At 36.4% G+C, this 27,141-nt stretch overlaps 1 protein-coding gene across 1 annotated transcript in view; it reads right to left on the bottom strand.

The window, feature by feature from the left end:
* ASXL3 (ASXL transcriptional regulator 3) overlaps positions 1–27,141 on the bottom strand; it is a 110,680-nt gene that overhangs the window by 45,147 nt on the left and 38,392 nt on the right. Inside the window, exons 3-6 of the mRNA XM_056482787.1 lie at positions 24,200–24,308; positions 22,742–22,853; positions 13,092–13,213; positions 613–730 (exon numbers count right to left, since the gene is read on the bottom strand). Of these exons, the coding sequence (XP_056338762.1) occupies positions 613–730; positions 13,092–13,213; positions 22,742–22,853; positions 24,200–24,308 (461 nt within the window). The remainder of the gene's footprint in view (positions 1–612; positions 731–13,091; positions 13,214–22,741; positions 22,854–24,199; positions 24,309–27,141) is intronic.

Genomic DNA, 27,141 nt, shown 5'->3' on the forward strand with positions numbered 1-27,141 from the left:
ATTTTAACCTTAAGTTATGGGGCAGTAAAGCAATCTAAGGCTGAAAAAAGATCATTTCTTTTTGAAGAAACATTTAAAGTAAAGATATGCTTGGAAATAAAATTGTCAAATTGTGTAAAACGTAGACACAGAAATCTCTTAAAATGAAGCAACTTAACCACCAGAGCTAAAGGTCAAGGTTATGCTGCAGTGATAAGCATGGTATAAGAAGAAGAAAAGCTAACAAAAGGATTTGAGTATTGCAATGCAGAACTGAGACACAAATTCAGATTCACAGAGAAGCATGCCTTTCCCCCCCTTCTCTTTTTATGGCATTGAATACCAGCATGTGGTCCTCCATTAGAGCTCCAGAGCCAAACAAAATGTTATTTTGCATTCCTTTAAAGCTGCTGCTATTACCAATTGTCTTTTTACTGTGTGCCTTCAGTTTTTTATTAAAGAAAAATCTCCATCCCTGAGACGTGAGTCTTGATAAGGAAATAAAGACGTTAAACAAAGCCACCCAGTGGAAATATTATTGCAGCAATTCCAAATTCTGTATGCTACACATCTGATTCAGAGGAAGGCTCTGTGACTGGAGCTGATCTTGCACACGGTCCTTTAGCTATTTACCTGAAGGTGAATCCGACTGCTCATCGGACACCTTTAATGGTGTCAAAACAACACGAGGAACAGTCTTGTTTACCATCATTGAGACTCCATTTCTTCTTTTCTGCTGTTGTCTCAAAGCCTACAAAAACGATAACAACACATAAAACTGTAGCAAAAAATAATGCTTATAAGTGAATTACATATGACATTTCTCTACCATTAAACTGAATCCCTTAAAATAAGCATAATTCACACAGCTACTGACTTGCCAGACTTCACACTCGTCCTCTTTCTGTCATTTTCTTTTAAAATACAAAATCATGCTTTTTTCCCTTTTATAAAGAAAGAAGATGCACCTTAGATCATTTTCCAATCCAGTTTTGACAACAAAGAAACATGTAACTGTTTGCTCTACCTTAACAGCACAACGTGATAACCCATGAAATGTGAAGCTAAAATTTCAAAAAAAAAAAAAGTAAACCCAAAATGTTTCAAAACCAGAATAAAAATATATATGTCTGCACATCTCTTGCAGGTGCATCCTCTCCAGTATACTGCTCAGTCAATCAAGTTAACACAGAGTGTCATCAGTATGTACAGCATGTAAGGACTACAGTATTGATGCACTCACTCAGCCGTGAGTAGTGCTGCACAAAATCACTGAACATGGCAGGAATCATTTATTTTCGTGAAGGGAATCAGTCCTAATCTTGGAAACCTTGCAGCATTTGGCTTCTGTCTGTTTGACTTTGGGCATTAACCTTCAGAACACGAACATGATGGTGTTCTGGCAAATCTGGGGAAAAATGATACGTGAATAAATCTCTACATATGGTAGTGCTTTGTGTTTCATAAATGTATCAAATACAGGGCTGATAATGTGATATAAAATATCTACAGATTAGAAATAGCAAATACCCATCAGATTATTTTATATGGAAAATGATATTTCATTCAAAAAGTCTTAAAACATACAAATACAAATACCTGCCAATTAATACATCTGCAAGCATTAAAATTCTGGAATTAATCAGAACGGGCTGGGCTTAATACAGATCTCTGCTAGCCTCCTGTCTTTTTTTCTCCATTCTTACAGTGCACTCTATTTTTACAATTGTGATTTGTGTTACGAACTTGGGGGGATTTATTAAAGTAATACCATGTCAACAAGGAACATATTTGAAATGAATTATCCCTACAGGTTTATGAGCATGAATGACTGATGCCCTATGAGGCTTAAGTCTGTAACTTTAATGGACTGTAATATCTTTCCAAATTGTTCACATAGCTAAATAATAGAAAAAAAAAAAAAAAACCTCTGAGAAGAAAGAAATCGATATTGGTCTGTTCCTCTAAATAACACTCTACACAACGTAAAATACACCAGGCACATAGAAGCTATTTCATGGATTAACCCATTTTATTGTACTTCTTAAAAGACACGTAAGCACTGTGCAATAAAAAGCAAATTAGAAAACCTGAAATCAAACAAAGAGAGGAAGCTGGTCAGATCTGCACTGAACCAAAGAAGCAGCAGAAAGCCATAATGAACACCCTGTAATTTAAACCATTTTAAGACAGAAAATTCATACTGGTATCGAGCAAGCACAGCCAGACTTGTGGACAGAAATTTCTAAAGTGTCAACATTTCTCAAAAATCCTTCAAAATTCCAAGAATGACCCTGCAAACCTAAGTATGAAATCAGGTGATCCTTAATGAACCACAAAGACAGTGGGAAACAGTTCACTAAAAATTAACTGAAAAGACTGGCAATGTCTGCACTACCAATACACCAATATAACCACAACCCAAACTTTGTATCATGGTGCCCCACAATCTGGTCTGCCTCATGTCATCCTCATTTCCTCCACCCAAGGCAAATGGTTAGAGCCCAAACAATGCTCCATGCTCTCCTCCTGCCTCCTCCTGACTTTCCAAGACAACTTCCACCTCTACCAAGGGTCCATAGCCTTGCTGCCAGCATCCCTATGGAAATACCATTTCAATGATTTATACAGCCAGTGTGGCAAAGGCAGATTCTTTGTCAAGCCTCACAGTTGATTCTCAATGCTTAGACTGAACTCCCAGAAGGAGAGAAAGGAACCAGCAGTGTACCCAGCACCAGTGACAGGCAGGCAGTGTTCCCACACCTCAGGTGGCACACGTGCTGCTGGAACAAGGGCAGCGGTACCCAATACTTGTCAGGAGCACCACTTACCTTCTTTTCTGATACTGGCAAGCCCCCTGTAGTCCTTAAGCACATGTTTATACAACTGATCTGGCATTTGCAAGAAGCACAGGCCAGCTCATGCCTATGAAGCACTAATGCAGGACACTCACTGGACAGCAAGATGAGGAAATACAGCTGGGAGCAGACAAAGCTACAGAACTATTTACTTCAAGGCATAGCACACTTCTCGAGCTACAGCCTAAGCATCTCTGTATGTGAGGGCCAAGCACAAACCTTAAAGACACCATTTACCTTCGACAAACATTTGTTTTTCAAAGTTTCTTTTCCCCTAACATACATTGATTCACTGCCAGTCCCTTCCCCAGCTCCTCCAGTTTTGCAGCACAAGGAACTGATTACCAAAAAGGGCCCAAGTTAAGTCTGAAAATCAAGCTGACAGTAAAGCTACACACACCTGAAGGACAGGCTGTAGAACAAAAAAAACCAAACCAAAACAACAATAAAAAAAGTAAACACCAAACCAACCCCCCCCCCAAAACTCTTCCCCCCCCACAATGAAGACATTAAATCTAAGTAAAACTTTTAACACAAAGTTAACAAATTACCAGTCAATTACCCTGTGTACAGAGAATAGAGACATAACCTTCCCCATGCCTTTCTGACTTTTCATTTGTCAAATGAAAGATATGAGAAGAGGTACAAAGATATCAAGTAAATAATCTAACATATGATTTGCAGGGTAAAGAGATGGCTGAGATTCTGCACAGACATTCTTGTTGTGATATACTAGCTAATCACAATTTTGTGTTAAATTCTCCTCTGAATTTGAAGCTGGAGGATCTGAAATTTTGGACAGACAAATCTTTGCAAGACAACACTAGAAGCAACCCAGCAGTGGGAGGAATTACTGACTGACACCCAGTTACAGGGGAAGCCAAACACCAGAAGGAGTTAAGTATAAACAAAGGACAATCACTGTAGTCTCAGCTGAGGACAAATATATAACTTCTCCAGACCTAGCCTGAGGGATATTCATTTTAGAATACAAGACTACTGTAGGATAAGACAAGAATCTTGTAACCCAAGATTAATTCTACTTAGCTGGGAAGTCAATGAGATTACTCCAAGTGAAACATGCACCAAATGCCTGCTATACTGAGCTTTTAGTGTGCTGAGCTAATTTAGTGCTTTCCTAGTCACCACCACCAAATAAATCAAATTTATAACTAGCCCTGAAGAAAATCAGAAATGTTGTAACTTATTCCACGGAAAATGGTTCCAGATTCACTGTAGATACGGAAACAGAAACTAACACATTGTCATCTTTTACCGACACAGCCTTTTGCATCTCATCCATATTTAGAGATATATAACCTCCTAGCTGGACTTCCTACAGAGCTGCAAGAAACAGATGATGATTTTACCAAATGGTAAGGTGTCGATTTCACTATGGAAAATATAGAGAAAAACACATGTAGTGCATATGATATGCTTACATAAAGAGTATTTTTCTTTGAAAAGACTCTATGTTTATATTTCAAAGCATTCAATCACTTCATGCTAAATGCTTGAGTTTTAAAAAGCTGCACGTTCTAAATACTAGAACAGATCACCACTGAAGTATTCTGTAAGACACTACTACCATCCTATTTGTACCAAAAAAAAAAAAAAAAAAAAAAAAAAAAAAAAAAAGAAAGGAAATTAAAGTTCATGTAATATACAAGATAAAACATTACAAACTCGCTTAAAATTACTACCAAAATATAATACTTACATCCAGCCTTTCACAAGCAGATTTGCAAAGGACATCTGTGAATCTCTCGCACATAATGAGTATGGAGAATTCCCAGTATTCCCATTCATAAAAATGAACCTGTGACCATCTGTTGAATAACACTGCCATGGTCATTATACAGTGCTTGGCATAATTATTTGGTTTAATGAAGCTATTTTTATTGCCAAAATCTTTAAGTAAACTATCAATCCATTTTCAGCCAAAGAATTCAAACTAAAACAAAAATATGAGAATTAAGAAAACATAAACTCTATAGATAGATGGCAAAAGAAAAACACCGTGAAATTAACAGTGAACTCCTAATTCAAAGTGTTTTGTGTTTTTTTTTTTAATAAAGAGGTGACAAGTGCAAGATTCCTTCTTTTTTTTAGGGGGTTTCTATCCCTATTGGAGTATAGCAGTATTTTGGAGGTTCCTTGAATGCCATTGCATGCTCTTAAGAATAATAATTTCATATTTAGTTGATCTTAACACAGGAAAGACTTCTTCACCCATGTGACACAATGGTTGACTGTCTTCAGTAAAAACTCATAAAGTCATCTTTCAAGCAGGAATGAAATTCAACAATATAAACTAAAAGGTAACTGGGGATGAGGGCAAAATACCTCCCCAAAAGAGCACCAGAAGCAAAATGTCAGCCTCTGTGCTCTGATTTTACTGCTGCTCAGTAATTTTTAAAATTATTTTTCTTTCCCACATCTTTTCAACTCAGAATGAAAAAATGGAGCACACAGATAAACCATTAATGCAGAAAACTGCTTTCATTTGAGCTTAAATGCGTGACATGCTGAGAATGTTAAAAATTAAAGTTATTATCAACAAAGACATGTAACACTTGGTTGCATTAAGCAACATCGTCCCAGATTTCTACTTGTTCCATAAATGTCAAGACTACATTCTGAAACTCATGTAATGAAAAATAACCTTTGAAATTTCACACATTATGGATCAGAAATGTAAAGCTATGGAATTCCTCCATTCTGCCATGTGAAAACAGAAGCTATGATATACTGGGCAATGTCCTTGCACAAAATAAATAAAAACTCTACATCATGGTCATGGATCCCAAATTGACAGAGATGAAACAGGTTTATGGTTTAGCACTGATTCACTTAACATCACCATAAAATTCAGTCTTTGTCTTCCCTCTCACCCTCGTTTTGTTAGTAAAGTTAAGAGCCTTTAATTCCCACGTCTCGGTTAAATTAAAATTTCTCAGTAGCAACCTGTTTCACAGATAGACAGAGCAGTTAAACTAAACCAGTAAGCACCAGAAATCATGAAGAGTGCACCCATTATTATTTCCTGGATGCCACTAATTCTGATATTAAACATAAAGCACTCAGTTATAGACATGCAACCATAAGATCAAAACACAACAAACATGTCCTATGGAAACAACTAGAAAGCACAAGTACCATTTCCAAAGCAAATTAATTTACTTCAAAACAGACTAGTACTCTAAACATGACAGTATGGTGCCAAGTGGACACAAATGGTCATCCAGAGATGAAGAACAGTGTCAGAATCAGCAGGATGGAAGTTAGGAAACCTGGGGTTTATTTTCAAACAAATGCTAATACCTTCTCAAATAAGCATCCATTCTTGTCCCATGCCATCCTCCTACCTCGTGGTAGTTACATCTGTATTTAGAATAAAAATAATGTTTTGCTGCATATTTGTTCTTTAGGTCTCAGTAGGGCTCAGGGTCTTTCTGTAGAACTACAGTTTACATTAATACTGAACCTGTGTACCAGCCAACACTGAACTGAAGTGTTTGGACCTTTATGGGGCAGACACAGGAGAGCTGTCTGTTCACATGGGTGTCTGTACACCTGCAAGCCAGCACTACTTTCCATGGGATTACAACAATGCAGTCACAGCTACAGTTGCTGCAGGTCACAACAGACTGCAAAGGAAATGTCTTTGGTGCTTACCCAACTACAGAAAAAAGGGCAGAAAATATGTGATGTGTTCAATGTCTTTTTGACTTGCATGCGAATGGGAATGATGGTGGCAAATGCAAGCTTTTTTACAAAGAGAAGAATTGGGGTTTTCTCAATCATTTGTGTAGTATTAAATTAACAACATCCATCAGCTGAAAAGTGTTTTATGGGGAAATCTGTTCTTTGGCACAACAAAGCACATATAGGTAAGGAAACAGTTTGTAGAAAGCAGTTGAAAACCAAATTAAAATAAAGATAGCAGTGTCAATAAAAAAACCTTAAAACATTAGGCAACACTTTCCATGAGGTCAAATTTTCAAATACACTCTGCACAGGAGCCAAAGCATACAGCAGGGGCTTCATAGCTAGACTCCCCAGATAAAAAAAATCTTCTCATATTACCACTCAGACAATTTACATTGCACCAAAGTAAGCAGTGCAATGTCATTCTGCCTGACATCCTGTTTCAGCCTGGGTACTCCAGCTTGCCCACACATCCTGAGCACACAGACTTTTGGGGACCTACCCAACAGCTCCTGGAACACCATTTGTAGATAACTGCTTGTCAACATTTTGTAGGAGGCTTCCTAGAGCTCTGAAGAGTTGCGAGCTGTTCCAAATCCTGCCTTTTCCTGAAAAGGCCAACAATTTCTAGGATGCACTTCAAAATCAAGGCATGATTCATTGTCACCTGGATATAATTTCATGTTACAAACTATTCAAATTAAAAGGTGTTCTTTTCACATGGCCCAAAAGAAGATACTCACTTAAATATTCACTGCCAGTATAAAGAAAAATCACATAACTCCACTGGAAAAGCTTAACTGTGACTCCAGTCTCTAGTGATTATATTTTCATTAATACAACCGCAATGACCAATCCACCTGAAATAGTTCCCCAGGCTACTTAAGGGAATTCCCCAGGCTATTTAAAGAAACACATTATCAGATAAATGCAATGCTTAGAACTGCTATCTTCAGCTTGATTACCTGAGACTTGGAAAAAGCAGCTGCATCTACAGAACAGAAGAAAGAGAACACTTTCAGACTATATTTGGGAAGAAGACTCCACTATGTTGCAGTGGTACAATTAAACAAAGGTAATACTCATGCCAGGACATATTTTAAGTGAGGGATACTGTCCTACACTGAGGTAAAAGGGCAACTACACTTCAACACTTAAAATTGCTTAGTTATTTCTCAGACTAAGAAACTCTGCAAAATACATTTATTAGAACAGAAAAGGTGCAGGAGTGCTGTAAAAAGCACGCTGTGCAAACAACCCCGGAGAAGAAACAAGCAGAACGCTCCAGCAACTGGGAGGCAGTTCTTAAAAAGCAGCACAAAAAGAAAGCAAGGATTGTGTGGATTCCTGTCCCTTCTTTCCATCACAGGCAAGGGCTGAGGACCACGGGGATGACCCAGAGGAGTCACAAACACTGTCTTGCGCCTTACCCAAGCAGTGTGCTGAGCAGCTGGTACACGCTGCCCACGCAGAGGGACCTTTAGAGGGACATACCGTGCAGCCAGCCTTCGGGCAGTGCATGTACTCCCTCAACAGCTTCTGCTGGAACTCCTGCTCTCCCAGCTTCTTTTCCCCATTATGCAGTCTCCCTGCCATAGTTTCTCTGTCCTCTTCCCTAGACTTGTCTTGGCAATCAGAAAATCAGTTTAGTTTATCATCTTCGAACTTCCATTTTCCAGAATGCATTTTGTAAACTCCAGTGTCCCTTCCCAAATCTCTCTAGAAGTCAAAATGCAACATGTTTTCCTTCTTTTCCATTTGTTGTCAGGAAAATTTGTCAAGAATCGTCACTTATGTTGCCAGACATCTGATCAAATGCTTCAGCTAGGGAGCCAGAATTCTCCAACTGTGGCATTGGTACATTTGTTGCATCTGAAATGAAACATAAGAAGGTGGTTAACAGAGACAGCTGCAACAAACTCTCTATAATGAGGAATTCAGTATAAAAAATACCTCTCAGTTCACAGTGGATTTTCAGAGCCTTTCAGGAAGACACCCTGCACTTAAATTCTAAGTGATTAAGACAAAATCATAATGATCTCCTCTGTCACCTTTGCTTCTTTGGGGTGAGGAAGGGAAAGCAGGGCAGGCTTATATTAGAGCATGTGAGGGAGCAGTTCCTCAAATGAGTCAAAGGAGAGACACCACAGACAGACTCATACTGGATCGCTTCCTAAGGACAGCAAAATGCTTCAAGATAACCTGCATCTGGCTGTAGCCAAGGAAAGAAGTCCTAACAGAATGAGTGTGGAGGGAGCAAGATTGGTGAGTTTGCTCTTCTCTGAAAGAAATGTAAGCAGTGTGAGCTGAAGACAGGAAAGCAAATTCACACCAGCATCATGGGAGATCAGGATTCTACCTTCAGTGCCAACCTAGGCACTTGGACACCTGTGTTAAAAAAAACAAAACTAAAAAAAACCAAAGAGATCTTGATAAACTGGTTCTATGAATTTGGGTAAGTCAGGACTAAATTACAGTCTTAATCATCCTGAAATTTAGCCTCTTGTAGGTTAGTTTCTAATAAGAATTACAGTTGTGGTGGATATGTCAGCCTGAAATGTTATTTGGAGCTGTACAGGTCTAATGTCCTCCAATTCAGAAGCAACACTTGAGCTAAACCCTAACTTCCCCATAAGCTCTATTACTGCTTGGGGTGTGACAGCATCCACTGGAAAAAAAAAAAAAAAAGGGTATAGAGTTGCCATTTCTACCCTAAGACCAAATCCTATAAATGGGTGCCTTCCTTCTCATTAAAAAACTGCATCTACCCACTTCATGAATCAAATAGTGGCACATATATGAACCCAGCCACCAAGCATGCAGACAAAGCCCAAAGTTAAGGAAAACAAAACAAACCATGGCAGTGACATACCTTGTGTTGATTCCCTTATTTCCTGAGCTTCTCTCCTCCCAAACCCACTTGGCTGCTGTCTCTGGAGTTTCTGTCTCTACAAAGAGATCTGGATGCCCAGCACAGTCTCAGACATGTCCTGGTTCTGTATTCAGATCCTGAGTCTGAATGGAGTATCCTTCTCTTCTCCCAACAGAAAATTTATGGGTACCCTTCTCGGTGCTGATTCCAAAGTGCCAAAAGGGAGGCAGGATTTTCTTCCATGTCTGGGAGGTCTACTATCATCCCAGACACCATTAGAGCGCATCTTCGAGTTCTTTCTCCTCTCTTGGTACTGACCCAGGGAACACCTGGTACACTGACGGGCAAGGTGCTCTTACACTTGGCTATCAGAGTCCAACAGACACTAACACCACCTCAATGTCCTGGATATTCACACATTCTCAGTGTTACCTACGGGAGGCCAGTTTGCAGGTATGATCGTTTCTTCTGGGAAATGTTCCAAGAACATCTTGGTAGATACAGAAAAATCTGTATACAGCGAAGAATTCCAGAAAAAAATATCACCTCAAGTCAATGGAACAGAAAAATGGACCAGACAGAAGCATGTAGATACTATGCCATGACTTGATGTCCACACTGGAGTTAGCCTTGTCCAGAGTAAGAATAATGCACACAGTAGTGTGACCATGTACCACTGCTAGCAGATGCAGGTGTAGTTCAGTGCTTTCCCAGGAAGAGGTCCTTACATGGGTCTGCGTGCCAAAACTCTCGGGTGTGAAAATGAGGTAGATCAGTAAGGAACTGATCAGCACTGATGGGAAATCAGCGTGTGACAGCGTGCCATAAGCCTTCTTTTCAAAGGTACAAGATCAGCAACAGCTGGGAACACATGCCCAAGCACTCCCAACAGCACAAGGGAAACAGAAATCTGTAAAATCTGCCATCAGAAAGCCAAGCATAAAAGGCAGCTCTACACCATAGGCTCTTTTGTCTATAACCTCATATACAGGGACTGGCTTGTGGGACCTTACACTCAGAACAAAGTGTAAGCATTTTACAAGAGCAAAACTGAAATTTGTTCAGAAACCAAAGGGAAGTATGAAACACACTTAGTTGTAAAACACTCAAAATCTCTTTCCCAACAAGAACACCATGGAAGGTGGTGAAGCTAGAAAGTCTCCAGACCAAAATGGCAGCACAGCCTCTAGAAGGTGAAGACATAAGGGCTGATCTGTGACACAGACCTTATGAAAATCCACTGCAACTGCAAACCTCCTTGGTCCCTGCAAAGCTCCCCAAATCCACTGATAACTGAGAGAAATCAAAACCAAGAGCCAGGGCTCAAAAAAATGCCCTTTCCTCCACGTTCCTTGCAAAGCTCATGAAATGGAGCATTGTGGCTAATTTGATTCATAAGAACATCCTAAAATGTGGGCTGCTACAAGCCAAATATGAGATTGCTCTTTGCAATCTAAACCCAGGAATATATCTCCAGAATTCACTAAAAAGCAAATCATATGTAAATCTAGAACATAATAATTTAAAGAGAATTACATATGACCGGTTAATAAGTAGATAAACAGTAGAGAAAATCTTCTATTTCCAGCTCAGATCTTCAAGGAGAACTGCACATTATCAACTTCCCTCTCACTTTATTTTTAGAGGTTACAAAACAAATACACACAAGACCAAAGTAATGTGAAGAACCCACTGGTTTTAAATAAATTGAGTAGGAAACTGAAAACTATCGTGTAGGGTTTCATTCTTTGAAGACTTTTTCACAGTAGATAAAAAGCAATAGCTAAGGAAGACCCCATTACAATACATTATATACAATATATATACATTTATATATTACAAGCACTTGCTGAGAGTCTGATGGTTGCTTATCCTGTTACTTTAGCATGGAATCAGTAAGTTTGTACCAGTTGTAAGCTTTGTATAGTGGGTCTAAGTTTCTTCTGTATTCAAAGGTCTGACAGATTCTTTGTACGAATATTAGGTATTATGCAGCCGTAAAAGCAATTGAAAGATTAGAAAACAAAAGAATAAATTTCCAACAGCAATTTTATAAATAAAATCACTGTTAAGGTTTATTCACCTGTGCTACAAATCAAACCTGCACTATGTAAATATGGCAGTAGCCAACGCCCAAAACTTTAAGAGAAAACAAAGCTACTATTCCACCATACAAATGCCCATTTGTCTCACATTGTGCACAGAGAAAACATTTTGCTGATAGCTGTAATGCTACTCTCATACTCTGAAGTACAGGATCTAATTACCATCAACTTAATTAAAACTAATTTCTTTTTATCGATTACTTAACTTTCTGATGTTGCTTTAACCCGACTGCCTTAGGGAATGTTTTCAAAGATTCACATCAATGTTATGACTTTTTATATTAATTAAGCTATTCTGATTAATTTGGCCTTTTAAAATTATTTGTAATGCTATGTATATGCTAAGTGACAAATGGCAGAGTTTAAACAATTCCAGAAGTTCAAACATTTGTGGCTTTGCTCTTTTTTTTTTTTCCTTTCTTCCCCCTTTGCCTTTCCCTTCTTCTACTCCCTCCATCCCTAGGGAAGTTCACAGATCACAAAAGATCTGTACAGAAGCGTTTCCAAAAAGTGTAAATTTTTCACAACTATCCTAATGGTTAGTGAGCTGTTTTGTGCCCACTCTTCAATTGTCCAGAACAAACACACGTAAAACCTCAATCTAATAATGCTTTTCAGTCCTCAAAGTCTTTAAATACAGCATAACCTTATGTGAATAAGAAACATCTATTAAATTTACTGGATTTAAACTCAGCCTGCATGAAAAACTAAAGTGTTTAGAAGAGATGTGAACAGGCTTTGCTTAACTTAAGTCTAAACAAACTATTCAGCAATATACTACTCCATGAAATACAAGATCTCCATTAACCATAACCAGGAGAGCAGTCGTGAGAAATATTACAACAACATCATCTCATTATCCTAACACTTTAGAAATGTCACAATTCAAAATGAAGAAAAGGTAATGATAGGGGGTTTCATCAATTCTAGTTGTATAGTTTTTCATTTTTCTGGCTGCAAGCTGAATTAATTTGGCAATGCTGGAAAATAATTTTCACATTATCATGCTTTCAGCTAATAGGTGACTTTGAATAATCAGCTGCTTTTGCAAGCTTTAATACTTATCATGGGTCCTAAATCATCCAAATCATAATTTTTTTATAAAAATAACCCTACCCCACTTTTATACCCTTTAGTAGCAAATACAGTATGAAAAAAGTTATTTAACAGATCATAAAGACAAACTAAACAAGTATACCTAGAGTCTTTCCTATCGACAGCACTTCTTTAAAAATATTTTTTTTTAATTTATTCCTAAACTCACATAAAATTTTCAGCACAAATGCTTACATAGGAAAAGCAGGGGTGTGAAAATATAAAGAATTCTGCTTACTTGACTTTAAGTGCTTACTCTGAAGTACAGGATCTGCACTTAAACCTCCTTTAAATGCATAACAAATAGGACTGCACCTTTATTAAAACCAGAACAAAACCCCCAAAAAACGCCATGAACATAGCACTAAAAATCTTTAGAAGACTCTTTAAGTTCTGCTGACACCCCATTCACATAGGAATGACAGAGATGCTAAAGGGAAGCCAACTGATGAGCAGTCAGTACAAGCTTACCTGTTTAAGTGCTTTCTTGGTGTGCTGCTGGAAGGAAGAGACTAGCTTGCTTTGCACTGGTGCATTTGTAAGGCTTGAATCACGATTGGAAGACATTTCCTCAGATGTCTGCTTTGGGCAAACTGCATAAAAAGAAATAAAAAATCAGAATACTGTTATGGAGGTTATCTTCCCTATTTCTTGAAGAGTCGTAAGGATGGAAAAATAAACAAATACAAACAAATGCCTTAAAAACAAAAAGCTTGCTGTAGAAAATTCAGTTGATCTTGAGGTCCAAATCAGCCGAAAATCCAGCCATATTCTAAGTAAATGGACTGCTTCACAAATATTTGTACCTCATCATACCCTTTCTATGCATTTCAGGAGGCCTTGCATATTTTGCCTTTCAGGTCCTGAAATAATTTAACAACAGATTTCACATAGAAGCTAGACAAAAACTATCCATCTCATCAATACATTTTAATGGATTATAAGATATTTAAAAGAGCATTTATACAAGAGACACTGATGACCCCTGGTTCTAGAAAGATCCACACATATATAACTTCACATCAGATTGTAATGTCTTCTTAGGAGCCAGACTCACCTATAGTACAAGCACTTCTTGGTAAAGCTAAGAACACACTTTGCTGTTTAATGGGTGGATTGGAATATCCTGTAAGATGAATTCTGGTCTCTCAGGTAATACATGCTGCTATACTTGTCAGCTTTCTAAATAATACATGCTTTAATGAACAAAGACCACAGTACTTGCATTAAACAGCCTCTTGAATAAATGTGTGCGACACAGAAAAATTCTTCTACTTAAAAACAAGTGAAAATATGATTTTTTTTTTAAAATAAGTTTTATTAAACAGATATGAAAGCTGTGAGAATAGCTGGAGGATCCTATTAGTCTTGGTGGTCAGCAAACTCAACTAAAAGGGCTGTAGAAACCTTTCCACACTTAATGCCTTGCACTACTATTACTATCACTAGTAACCTAAGGCTGCCCAGCTAAACCAGAATTAGCATGGATCCAGAAATGAAGCAGATTTCTCACATTCTCTGCTGACTCAATTCAAGTCTGCCTTCCAGCAGTGTTCAAAAGCGGGTTTGTGTGTTGACATACCTTCTATACAAAGTTTTGGGGCAGTAAATGGTTTTCCAAGATTTGCCATACTTTGCACATCACCAGAATATTCTGAAGACACTCAAAGAAGCTGCACAGACATGAGCCAGAAATAATGTAGCCCAGTGGTGATCTATTTTCTCTGCCTATCCTTCAGTGGGATGAGGAGACACAAGAAGTAGCTAAGTCTCATGCCTTTACCAATGGTTCTTAGAAGAAACATTGTAATGGTTTTTGATTTGTGTTTGTAAGAAGAAAAGACACAGACAATTTAGTAATCAATAATTAATGGTCATTATAAGATGCATGTGATATTAAACCCTTTTTTCACACTGAAAGGAAAACTAATTAATACTTACCTCAGTAAGAGAGAATACACTCTGTGGCACTGCTGTTATGCCAAGATAACTGTCTTATAAGAATAACATTTTTCATTACCAGGTAAGAGAAATGCTATTTTGTCACAAGATTTATAACTGATTTTTGTCTTTTTTTTTTTTTTTTTTTTTTTTTTTTTTTATATTTTTCCCATATACTTGCTGGATTTATCAAAGTATACAAAGAAGAGTTGCAACACAAAACAGGTTGTGAGTTTAGAGAATCACCTGGTTTGGATCAGTCTTTTCCACATGATGAGCAAAGCTTACTATCAAACAAGAACATGTAAAGGAGCTGCAAAGTGTCCGCAGAAAACAAACAATAGCTGGTTTATATAATCCAAATCACTGCAACAGCTAAGCTCCTGAGACAAGTAACACCTACATAAAATAAAAATGTGACATTTCAAATTGCCCAGATTTTGTTTTCTCCTTCAAAGAAACCTTTTTTTTTTTTACTGTGTTCTGGCAAATTTTGAGACTCAAAGAATTGAAGAAAAAACCCAGAAATAGCATGTGCACACAAACCCCAAAGTTAAGAAGAGAAAACATTCAAAAATCCCTAAAGAATAGAAACTGGTAAACATAAGTGCCTCTCCTGAAACAGGATAGATACAACATGACCTGTCATGATAAACCTATTCCTGTTCCCCAGAATGACTGCAACTCCTATTACCTTCTGGTTGAGATGGGAAATTCAGATTTTCATTATGGTGATCTAGGATACTGCCCAGGAGTCTCTCCTATTTATTTTGGTGATAAAGTTCACCCTGAAGAGGTTTGACAGCTATCTGATGATACTCAACACCACAACCATTAACATCAAAGTCATGATACAGCAGGAATAAAACAAAGCACAGCTCTATATTAATTTTGTACTTTCATTCATTTCTCTTTTAACAATAAACCTGGAGCTGTGAGAATCTATAATAGGCCACACTTCTTATTTCTATCGTTACTTCAGTTTTGCATAAAATATTATCAGCGTATTGGTTTGTTTTGCTTTTGTTCCTTTGAATCTTTTACAACAAAGTTAAACCAATAAACAGGGACTGTTCTAGTGGGTGAAACAACTGGAACTGAAACTCAATGAAATAATAAATAGCTTTCCATCACTGTAATTTCTCCTGCAGATACAGAAAGAACACCTCACTTCAGGCTGGTTCTTTAGTGCAACTCAAACCTAGTTTGTTCAGAGTTTTGAAAAAACCCTGAATTTTCCTGTAATTCATGATTAAAGAAATAGATATATGAGTTTGAAATCTTATATATGAGTTTGAAATATTTAAAATGACACTGTGACTAGAGAAACTCATCCCAATTTATTTAGAACAAATGATACTTCCTTTTTAAAACTTATTTTGCACATTGTAGTTTTCTTCATGTACCTTGTATTTTAAAATAGTAAGATAGTAGGAAACTATTTCACATGTTGCATTTTATGTTTTGATTAAATTTCCATTTCCACTTAAAAACAGCTTGATACAAAACATTGCTATGAACCTAACCATGTAGTAAATAAGAGATGTCACTGCCTATTTTCCAGAAGTAGAAGCATTAAAAATCTAAATACATTGCTTAATAACTTATACAGTCTACTCACTTCATTAGCAAAAAGTAATACTGAAATTGACATACAGGCTTGATTTAGGGGATAATCAGGATATTGTTTAAAAACAATATGAATTGTCTTTTCTGTAGGAAATTAAATACAAATATGCAACCATTAATAAATTTAATCTTTAAAACATGTTCTGCTACTTAGTAATTTGAATCAATGTGTGGCAAAGTGTGACTGCATTAAAATGCCTGTGACCACATAAAATTGTCATTATTTATTTCTTAATTTCTATGGATAAAGTCCAACTGCTTTTCTCTGAATGGGTCAGACATAAAGAAAGAAAAAAATATGACAAAGAGATACACAAGTGAAGTCAACATTGATGATCCTAGTAAAAAAACAATGCCCTAAGAACAAAAGAGGCATTTCTCCTATGGAAACCAAAGATCACATTAAAAGAAAAGCTAATTTAAAGTGTTCTTTGTACATATATATAACTTTGGAAAGCTACAGCCACTTTTTCCATAAGCACTGAGGATCCATGAATATTATCAGATCCATGCTCCCTTGAAAATATGTATCAGAAAAGAATGCTAAAAATAAACTGGGTGCTGGGGAGGGAAAAAAAAAGCCCTGAGAGAATGTGACAGATAAAGGAAAAATATTTGGGTAGCAAATAAAGAGGATTCACCATTATTGCTACAGTAGAAAAAGGAAACAAGAGTGGTTTTAAGCCTACAGGAGGCATTTCCATTTAGTGGAGAATAATTAGGCTCCATTCTTTAAATCGGCTTCCTCAAGGGCCAGGAGCGAGTGAAGGAATAAAGAAAAAGCAACTATTAAGCCATAAACTGTTAGGTTATGAGCTGGAAGAGCAGCTGGGTTTCTGAAGATAAGACCTCCTTAGTGAGTGTTCAGAGACTGTTAACATGAACGATAGAATTAGAATTACTTAGCAAAAAGAGTATGTTAAAAATGTTTTTGGCAAACTCCATTTAAAATAACTTCCTCTCCTCCATTTTTCCAAGAATTTGTTAATTATTATAAAAGGCTATGATTTATAAAAATCAGCAATGCTGAATTTCTTTGAATTTCAAATTTTACAGGCTATTTCTGTTATTTTTTATTATCTTTTACCTTCCCCATCCAAGAAATGACACCTATGTGAAACATATTGGCAGACATGTTTCTTCAAAGAAACAATTTTTTGAGGAATACAACAAAAAACTATTCTGTCTCCTTGACATTGAAAGTTATTAGGAATAACTGTAAACAGATTTATGTAACTAGATGGACAGAAAAATTCCTGTCCAGTAAAGGGCTTATTTTCCCAAAATCAACAGCACAATTAATTTTGATTTCTGTCAGATCATATTGATTTTAAATCAAACCAGCAAAATCAACAGCCGTTCACTTCCCTTTTTATTAATCACAGCAGATGAGAAGGATTGTTCACTAATGGCCACATTGCAAAGCATAAATTAATATTGTTACCATATGCTAAAGACTAGAGTCTATCTCAAGCATAAAATGTATGCACACACTCTGGAGATATGAAATTTCAGAGAGAACTCCCTCAGGAAAACATACACACAATCTCTCTCTCTAAAATATCCATAAAATTCAATATGTTCTTTGGGTGACACAGATCTATACTTGTAGTGACATAAATAGCTGCACTTTGCCAACACAGATGTATTGACTAATTCACCTCCATCACTCTTGGATCTCTAGAGCCCAACTTGCCAAAACTGAACAATTCAGAACTCGGCTGTTGCCATCAGCTCTTGAAAATGAAAACCAGTTTGGGAGTTAGTTAATTGTATGAGTTTGCCAAAGCAAGCAAAAACAGATGTATACATCAAGGGTACTACGGTGACTGCAATATTCTTTCTGAAAAGCAATACTAGCACTGTGAATTAATAAATAGTATTGAATAGTATTTTTTGGAAAAAGGCATCAAATACCACATCAGCTTCTTAGCCTGCATTGAATGCCATTATATTAACAGCACGTTTTTGAGCCCAAATGTTTCACAAAGCTTAGAAAACTGTGAATCCTTATTCCAAAGCAAGTCAACATTTTCCACCAAAAATATACAGCCTGTCATCACTAAGCCACCAACTCCTTAGACCTCATTAACTACTGTACAGGAAAATAAAAAAAACAGTTGAGAAACATCCTCAAGCCTCACAGTATCTTCTCTTATTCTTATGACTCCCTTCAAGCAGAAATGAAACAAAACAAGCTCAATCCCGGGTACCATATTTTTATTTTATAGTTGCAGAAAGATGAAGGAAAAATATACCAAAAAAAAAAAATCTAAGCCAAATTAAAAACTACCTCTCACTGCTGTGTCACCCAAAACTCTATTTGAGCTGCTATACTGCTTTGCTGCTCTTCTGCTTTTAGAAGAGTCTATCTCACATCCAGATGTTGCCACGTGTCACAAACATTTTCAGTAGAATCATCCAATATTATTCCCAAGAGATGAGATAATAGCAACAGGTTTCACTGAATTGCCAGGAATTCCATTCCTGGAAAGGAACTGAATATCCAAATGGGGACTCAGGTTTCAAACAGTGGTGAACATTCCTTGCTACAGAGTTATCCCAGGGTTTCCTAGTTGAAAAGGCACAAGGTGTTCAAAAACACAGTAGCTACAAAGCACAATTTCAGGATTCAGCATGAACATGAACCTCTGCTGTCCATCATTTTGTCAACTATCTCTAAGAAAACTGCCTAAGGAATTAACTCTGCCATTTCATGTTCATAGTTGAAGAACACACACTTCTAGGAAGTGCTGAAAACCAAAGTGCCTCCAGAGGAGACATATGTTGCTCGTATTTGGGCAGATATTAGAAGCCCTGCTTGGGCTGAGGTGGGGAGGGAAGTCATGCTATGCAGGAATTGCTGTCTCCTGCACACTTACATCATTGTGCATTCCACTGGCTCGGGCAAAGACCATTTTTAATCAACTGCACTCCGTGGCTGATGGATTAGCCCTGGCTTCAGAAACCCTAGGGACAAATGCTTTTTGAGAACTGAACATCCTATTGATGGGCAAAAGGATATTATAGTCATCATTTTCCCAGGCAACAGTAATTGGGATTTTAATTCTTTTACCCACAGCATCTTTACATGCTACCCCTGTATTTGAGGAAAATGGCATTTTAAAGATATGGGACTGCTCCAGAGCTTCTATCAGAAATCCCATTCCAAACAAAATCAACTGTAGCGTAAAGAGTTTCTTTAACATATGCCTTTGGAGAAGGTGGGGAAAGAAGAATTCTCCACAGCATCTGCAAAATCCTGAAGTGTGACCATTTCACTTGTCCACTTAGCAATACCGATGTGTTGTAACAGCTTTTGCCAAGTCATGTGTTTATAATGGTTAGGAATTTTGATATTATTATGCTAATAAAATTGTTCAGTAGCCTGCATGTATACTGCGAAAAATGTGCCTGCTGAGGAATGATGTGATTCTTCTCTGTCTGAGTGTCAGCTGGTACTTTTTATTCCCAAAGACTATGGTCTCAAAGCCCACAAATGGGCTGAGGCTGTTGCTTACAGTTTCATCCTTTTGCTTCCAGCTACATTTAAAGAGGCATTTTTTTAAACTCTTGCTAAACAATTTCTGATCACTCTGTCAGAACTGCAGCTTCTGGATTCTATCAGAGTGGAAAAGAGCAAATAAAAATGCAATCAATTGGGCAATTAGGAATTCAATGTGCAAGCAACGCCCATCCTCATATGTATCTCACATACTCTAAAACACAAATCAGAGAATTTCATGAAGTGTTTTTTGCACTAAACTAAATGCTACTTTCATCCCACAGAATGGTTTCCTGGAAAGGAAAAAAAAACCCCAGCTTTAGTGTGAAAAGTGTAATTGGTCTGTTAGACCAAATATTTTCTACAGAAATAACTTTTCTCAAATATTTACAAACCGATCAAGTCACCACCTCTCCTTTCATAAACTAATGAGACCATCCCTATTAAATCCCCCAGAAGAAAGGAGGTATTTGTTCACTCAGGACTTATGTGTCTTTTCTAAATCCTTTCCTGTTTACCTTAATTCCTTCTTACAGCTATAATGAATGCAATACACTGGTAATCATTTAACTAGTGCTATACCCAAAGGAAAATCTGTGTCTATATTCTTTAATCAGTACTATCAGAATTATAGTCTAAGAACTGCATTGGACTAATTAGCAAAAGCATCTCATTCATGTTCAATTTATTTTCTGCTGTGATCCTTAAATACTTTTCAGATATATTGATTTATTGAATACATATTTCTACTACATAAATATGACCTTTTTTCTTTGCTTGAAAATCTAAAAAAATTCAAGCTGTTCAACTGCAATAATTTACAAGGCAATCAAAAGAAGTCTCAAAATTATTATTTATTATCAATAAATTTAAGCTAGAAAGATTTCATAGTTTTCAAAAAGCATTGACATAAAAAAATACTGAATCAAGAGTGGTCAAATTACACTCTCCAGAGCAAAATGCCTGTATGGATGATCATTCCTATGCCTTTGCAGATTAAATAATTTGCAATTTCAATCTACCAAAAACTGGAAGTATTTTTTGGGCATGGTTCTATTTTTAAGCCAAGCCTTCTGTATTGTAAACGAAATCAGAATTCTAAGTGCATATAAATGATATCTTTAACAACAAACTTGCAGTCTCAAGAAAAGCTATTATCAAACATCTTTGGCAGAATTATTTTCTGTATTAGCTGATTGATATGCTATTTGTGAAATACATGCTGCATTTAACTCTTAATTAATCACATCCAGCACTGGCCTTTCTATATGCAATATCATTATTGCCCTCCCATTTACTTTTTTTTTATATATCCATTGATATCCATTGGAGGACAAAAAAAAAAATCTTTAAAAGTCTAGTTCTCAAAATGTTAAATATATTGCAGTTTTCCAAGATTTGTTAAAGATAACAAATTATGGAAAATTCTCAGGTTTAAAACCAACCTAGGTGTAATTTAATGTTCTATTTCAAAATGTTAAATTTTTGCCGCTTCTCTTTTATGTCATCACAAGTGCTATAATTATTTTTATTACTGTGAACTGTGAAAATAGTACATAGCCTGCTCCCAGTCAAAACCCAGCAATTTTCTACTTCTGGAATTATGACATCCTATTTACATTCTATAACATCCTATTTACATCCTAACACTCTTAAATAATTGGCCTTTTTTTTTGCCATAATTTTTATCTGTTTATAACAAGTAACATCGACTTTTGCTTTGTATTTGCAACTGTATTTACATTGCTTTTTACTGCTCTATACTTCTTGCAATTTCAGGAACTGTGAATCAACAAATTTTGTGAGTATCAAACAGGAATTGTTAAAGAACTGCAAGCATGTAAATTCACTTACATACATAGCATACACTACATAAGCATCAAATCACTGCACATGCAGAGTCAACTTACAGACATAATATTTCAAAGAAAATGAAGAAGCAGAAACATTTACTAACTCTGAACTTTTGTTTCCACAGAGCTTCAAAACTTCAGTCCTAGACAGACCCACAACATTTCATGGATAGTTCTGTTACTCCTATCACTAAACACTTTATGATTTTTCAGTGTGGCTGGAGAGCAATAGAAAAATGCAGTACAGTCCAGTAAAGGTACAGCCTTGAGAGCTAAGTAAGTTGCTCAAGTTAAAAAAGGAAGTCTATAGCAGAACAGCAACATAAGCTGAGCCTTTTCATGTCCTAGTTCTAAACAGGACACCTCTCACCATACACCAAGCATGCCAAAACAGCAGGCTGCACTCCAGCAGTGGGACGGGTTGTGATGGGGCAGCAGAAGAGAACTGGCCAAGAAAAGGTTTATTTCAGAAGTCCTGGACAGGCAGATTTATTTATTTTTTTTAATAAAGCATTCACTTTACAAACATTACATGAGTGTAGTTGTAATGATATTCACTTCTCTTACTTGCAAAGTAATTTTAGCTGACTGATGCTCTCTCTATGACTAATTATTAACTCTCAAAAAAAGGAAAATAATATTTCTAAGGTTCCCATTTTTAACATATTTCAGTGTTTCAGTTTGTCATTATCTTAGAGGAAAAAAAAAAAATGCTCTTGATACTTCAAGAGGTTGTTATGTCACGATGGCAAACAGGAGTACCTCTGCCTGAAAGAAAAAAATACAAACCTTTGTCCTCTGCCCAGAACTCTGCTGAGGGACCAACCCCACATGTCCACACTGAAATCAATGAGATGTCTGAATCTGACAACTGCCAAGCCTGAATTCTGGTAAAGGTAAATTATTCTTTAGCTCTGGGCTCTAAACAAAAAAATTGTAAGATGAAAAATTACCTACTGAAAACACACCCAACACCACTATTCTTTGTCTTTTAAAACACTAAGTCAAATAAAGGCACTTAGTGTTCCTGATTCCTTCATAAGGCCAAAAAGAGAGGCAGTCACTCAAAATAGTTCCACTGAGTACAAAATATTATTTATCCTGCTTACAAATCACATCACAAAAATCTGAAGAAAACCATACTTTTTCTTTTCCCAAAATATGCCCTCTAATATTGAGATTAAATCACCTACCACCATTTTCTTCTCCATTATTATTGTTTGTCTCAGCCATTTCAGTGCCATCTAACTCAGATTCACATCCTAAATCCAATGTTCCATCAGTAGGGCATGTTGATTCTTCTTTCTACAGTTAAAAAATAAAAATAAAAATAAAATTAACAAGGAAAAAAATCAATCATGGTCCTGCTGCATCTCCGAAAATAGATTACTGCAGTGTACTTGTTCTTACATTTCAAAAAAACCAAGAATAAAATAAAATATGCTTGCAAGTTACTCTAGAGAGAGCCATAAAAAACAGACTTTTCTGAAAAAAACTTGCAAACTAAAAGCAAAAAAGCTGTTTTGTGAGGTCATAACATGCTCTTTTTAAGACTGAAAAAGTCACATAAAATGCAAGATCTTCCTCTTTTTCTTCTTTTTCTTTTTTTAACAGAAACAGACTAGTGTGGCTGTTAAAAATCCTAGTTTTCCAGTTGAGTGTCTACAACACTGCAGCAAAACACAAATCCTTTAATGTTTCTTTTCTGCCTTTGCCTGTTTCCTGAATTCAAATAGCTGAAGCAACCTGGAGCTCACAAGCATGGGAGTGATTGTGAATTCCTGGAATTGTGCCAAGAATATCTCCCGATTTAAAGAAAAACAACAGCATTTGTTCTAGTAAATTAGGAAAGACAGCTTCTGAAAACTATTAATTCAATTTCAAGTACAGGATTTTTAGTTAGCAGGAGCAGACAAATCTATATACTTTTATATTTTTATACCCTTACAACAAATACATCTGTCATAAATTATAAAAAATCCTTCCCCCAGCCCAAAATTTTAGTTGACTACATTTACACTGCCAAGCAGATAATCTCACTTTCTTTTTCTCATCTCTGCCTCACATTATTCCACTTCTATTGTGAAACCCCTCTAAGTTTGATCATGTACTACAAGAAAAAATTTCCACCCACATTAAACATCATGTTCATATAAAAACAAAAAAAAAAAGGAATATAAACAGAATAAAGGCAAAATTCTATCACTGTAATTGCATTCCTTCTCAAAAGTAATGATGCAACCATTGAATTAAAAGCTGATTTATATTAGACTTGCAAATAATTTTTCACTATTCAAAAATCAAACATTAATACAATTACTTAATTAGAAAGTCAGTGATCCTCTTGAGATCACTACACATAAAACAAAGGCCTTACTGTGAACAACTCCAAAAAAGCAGCATTTTAACTAAGCTACGTGTTTTTTATACCATGTGCCAAATTCAAGAACACGAATATGCTTTCTAGGATAAAACATTCAATGTTTACTTTCATTATAAATCCTTTTAGAAGACATCTGAAAGCAGTTAGAAGGACTATCAGGTCATTTCCTCGCCAAAGAATCTAATCTGTTTACTTTTATATCTATTGAGACATTCATAAAATGGATTAATAGCTGTGTGTACAATCTATATACAAAATTTAAACTTACTTTGAGAGCATAGAGTCCTGATTTCCCAGGGATTTTGAAGAATGTTCCATCACCTACACGAGTGTTAGTATGAAGCATTGCATTCAGGCAAGCTAATGGAGAGGTTCCACTGAAAAATAAAATTGTGCAGTCTAAGATTGAGTGCCTCTTGTAAAACTATTCCCTCGGTCTTTTTTTAAAAACTCATGCTTGCCTGGCTTCTTTTTTTTTTTTTTTGCCCCCCCCCCTTTTTTTTTTTTAATTCTCTCAACCCTGAAAACATCTACATTACAATAACAGGCCAGTTTCAAACTTAATCATATGCATCTGTCCCCTAGGCTTGAGGCAAAAAGTCTGTGAATTATAATTACGCTTTTCTTCATACAGCAACCAGCTCCACATTCTGAAAGAACCAAAGTCCAAATATTTATGTGAAATTACTTCATAAATAACACCATGAAGCCTCATTTTTAAAATGTTACAGACAATGTGGCTGCTGCACATGAATGATCAAAACAGTACCAAGTTCAAGGGCAGCTGCATCCCATAGGATGAAAGGCAACAAAAGAATAATAAAGAGCCCAGAAAGAACACATTTAAAATTAAAAGTGATATATAGTAAAGCCTTCTTCTGGCTCAACATGGTCAGCATGCATTATTATACACAAATATAAGCACATTTGTGCCTTCTATGAAACACTATCCTTTCTAATTAGAATTGTTTTAGAGATTATGAGACTGACCTTCTGAAGGTAATAATTTTAATACCACTGTGGAATTCATGTTAAAGGATTATTTAAAAAGAAACACAACACATTAAGGAAAAAAAAATAAAAAGAGTATTTGGACAGGGATATCTTTGTAGCAGATACATGTTTATGTCAGAAAAAGAAAGCAAATATTTCTACCCTAGCTAGATGTATACTATTTTGAAAAGCTGATCTAAAAAATGATGGGGAAGAAGGCAGTTATAAATGATTTTATTTAATTTTAGTTTAAAAAACTGAATTACGAGATCTATAGATGCACTATCACATCTTTGTCCCCATTTGCTGGCTACTGTACATGGTGTACTTGGGGACTGAATCTGAAACTGTGCTTCTTCCCTGGGGCCCCCAGTCTGCACGCACACTCATCTTCAGCCACGTAAATATATTCCACTTGGTTAAGTGGAACAATGCCTGTGCATTAAATTAAGTGTGTTGTGAAGTATTTCAGGATTAATTATACACTCAACTATAAACCAGGAACAAGGCTTCAAAGTTCATCAGAAACCACTCTTCTTTATTCTGTGGTATTATAACACAACATCCAATCCTGGTTGAAAATTGTACGTCTGATTTTTTTTTTTTAATATGTGAAACTGGATTGAAATTGTTGCATTTCATATGGTTATGTTTTCTGTTGATTTCCATGGCTCTGTTACAACAAAATTCATCCTTACTGTACATATATCATTATTTTAATGGCAAGATCAATAGTGTGGTAATTGCTCTTCCGGTAAAAATTAAACTATAAAGTGCCCTCAGGCCAGGAAGTCCTGTCTATTATAATTTATTTACTAGAGGTCACCTAATGTATCATATCACTACATCTAAAATAAAAAATTACAGGTAAAAATGTTTATTGTTTAGAAACACATCAGATATGCAATAGGTATTTATTTTATGGGTATTCTAAATATGATCACACAATATGAAAATTCTGAGAAGTTTCTGTTGTTTCTTTTGCTTGCCTGCAAATAAAACTAGCTCCACATTTGGTTTTGATATAATACTTTGACAAAATGCAAACTGAAATATGTTGGAAATAAAATGATACTGCTAGAAGACATTAAGAGAGTTCATTGAGTTTAACGATTACTTAAACACTTTTGCAATTTGTAGGGTACTTCTCTTTACACATTTCCCTTACTGTATTAATGCTTGACAAGCAAAGATACAAAGCATTTAATACAGCAGTTATGGTTGTGTAATTTCTTCCATATGTTAACATACATAATGTGAGCAATTTCAACTCTCTCAGACTTGGATCTTTTTAGTGAAACATTATCACCAACTAAGGCTTTCTCTGCAAGACAGAAAGAACTTGCTGACTCTGCAGCAGAACACAAACTTGGTATGTCAACAAGAAACAAAACTGTGTGTGCAGGTATGCACAATTTGTATTCTCCTCCTATTCTGATGGAGATACCCTGGACTCCACACTTATTTTTAGATATCATTAACCAATTAAAATGATACAGGATGAATGAACCCAAAATAGAGGCTTTGGCAACATCTCATGATCACTACTGTGCTCACAGCAGATATCTTAATCTTCAAAGTCTAGACAACTGGCAAGTGGACAAAAGAAACTACTCTCTGACTTAGAAAGAAATCCTTATCGGCTACTGAGCCAAGAAGCACTTTAACTACTGCTATGCTTGTTTCTTACAGATATCTGCAACTCCTCATGGCATGCAACCAAAGGGCCATATCCATCCCTCTTGAAAACTGGAGCTGGGTATGTCCATAAGGAGCACAAAACAAGCCATACAGAACACACTTAAGTTGCAAATGAAAATAATCTGGGAAGACTGAGAGGTGGGATTCATTCTGAGCTAACAGATCAGACTGAAGTTCCATGGTGTCCTGTGTCAGTGACCCATGTCAACCAATGACATGCCTATTCCTCTGTCAGCACTGGCACCCTTAAAACTCCATATTCAAAATCCCAAATGTTACACACAACTGACGCTGGAAATGCTTGCAAGACATGCTATCACAGCACATGGGGTTCAAAAAGCCAGCACAGACCCCACGATGCAGACTGATATCTGAATCACAGAGCACTTTCTGAGGGATCTGTACTACTTACTGCATGCTTTCTAAATTCTCCTACTGCCTGAGGATATGTTCCTTCTGCTCAGAGCTCCTGGCATGTATTAATACAGCAGTCAAGGCCTGCCAATATAAGGCTGA

The sequence above is a fragment of the Oenanthe melanoleuca genome, chromosome 2 (assembly GCF_029582105.1).
Source record: "Oenanthe melanoleuca isolate GR-GAL-2019-014 chromosome 2, OMel1.0, whole genome shotgun sequence".
Lineage (NCBI taxonomy): Eukaryota > Metazoa > Chordata > Aves > Passeriformes > Muscicapidae > Oenanthe > Oenanthe melanoleuca.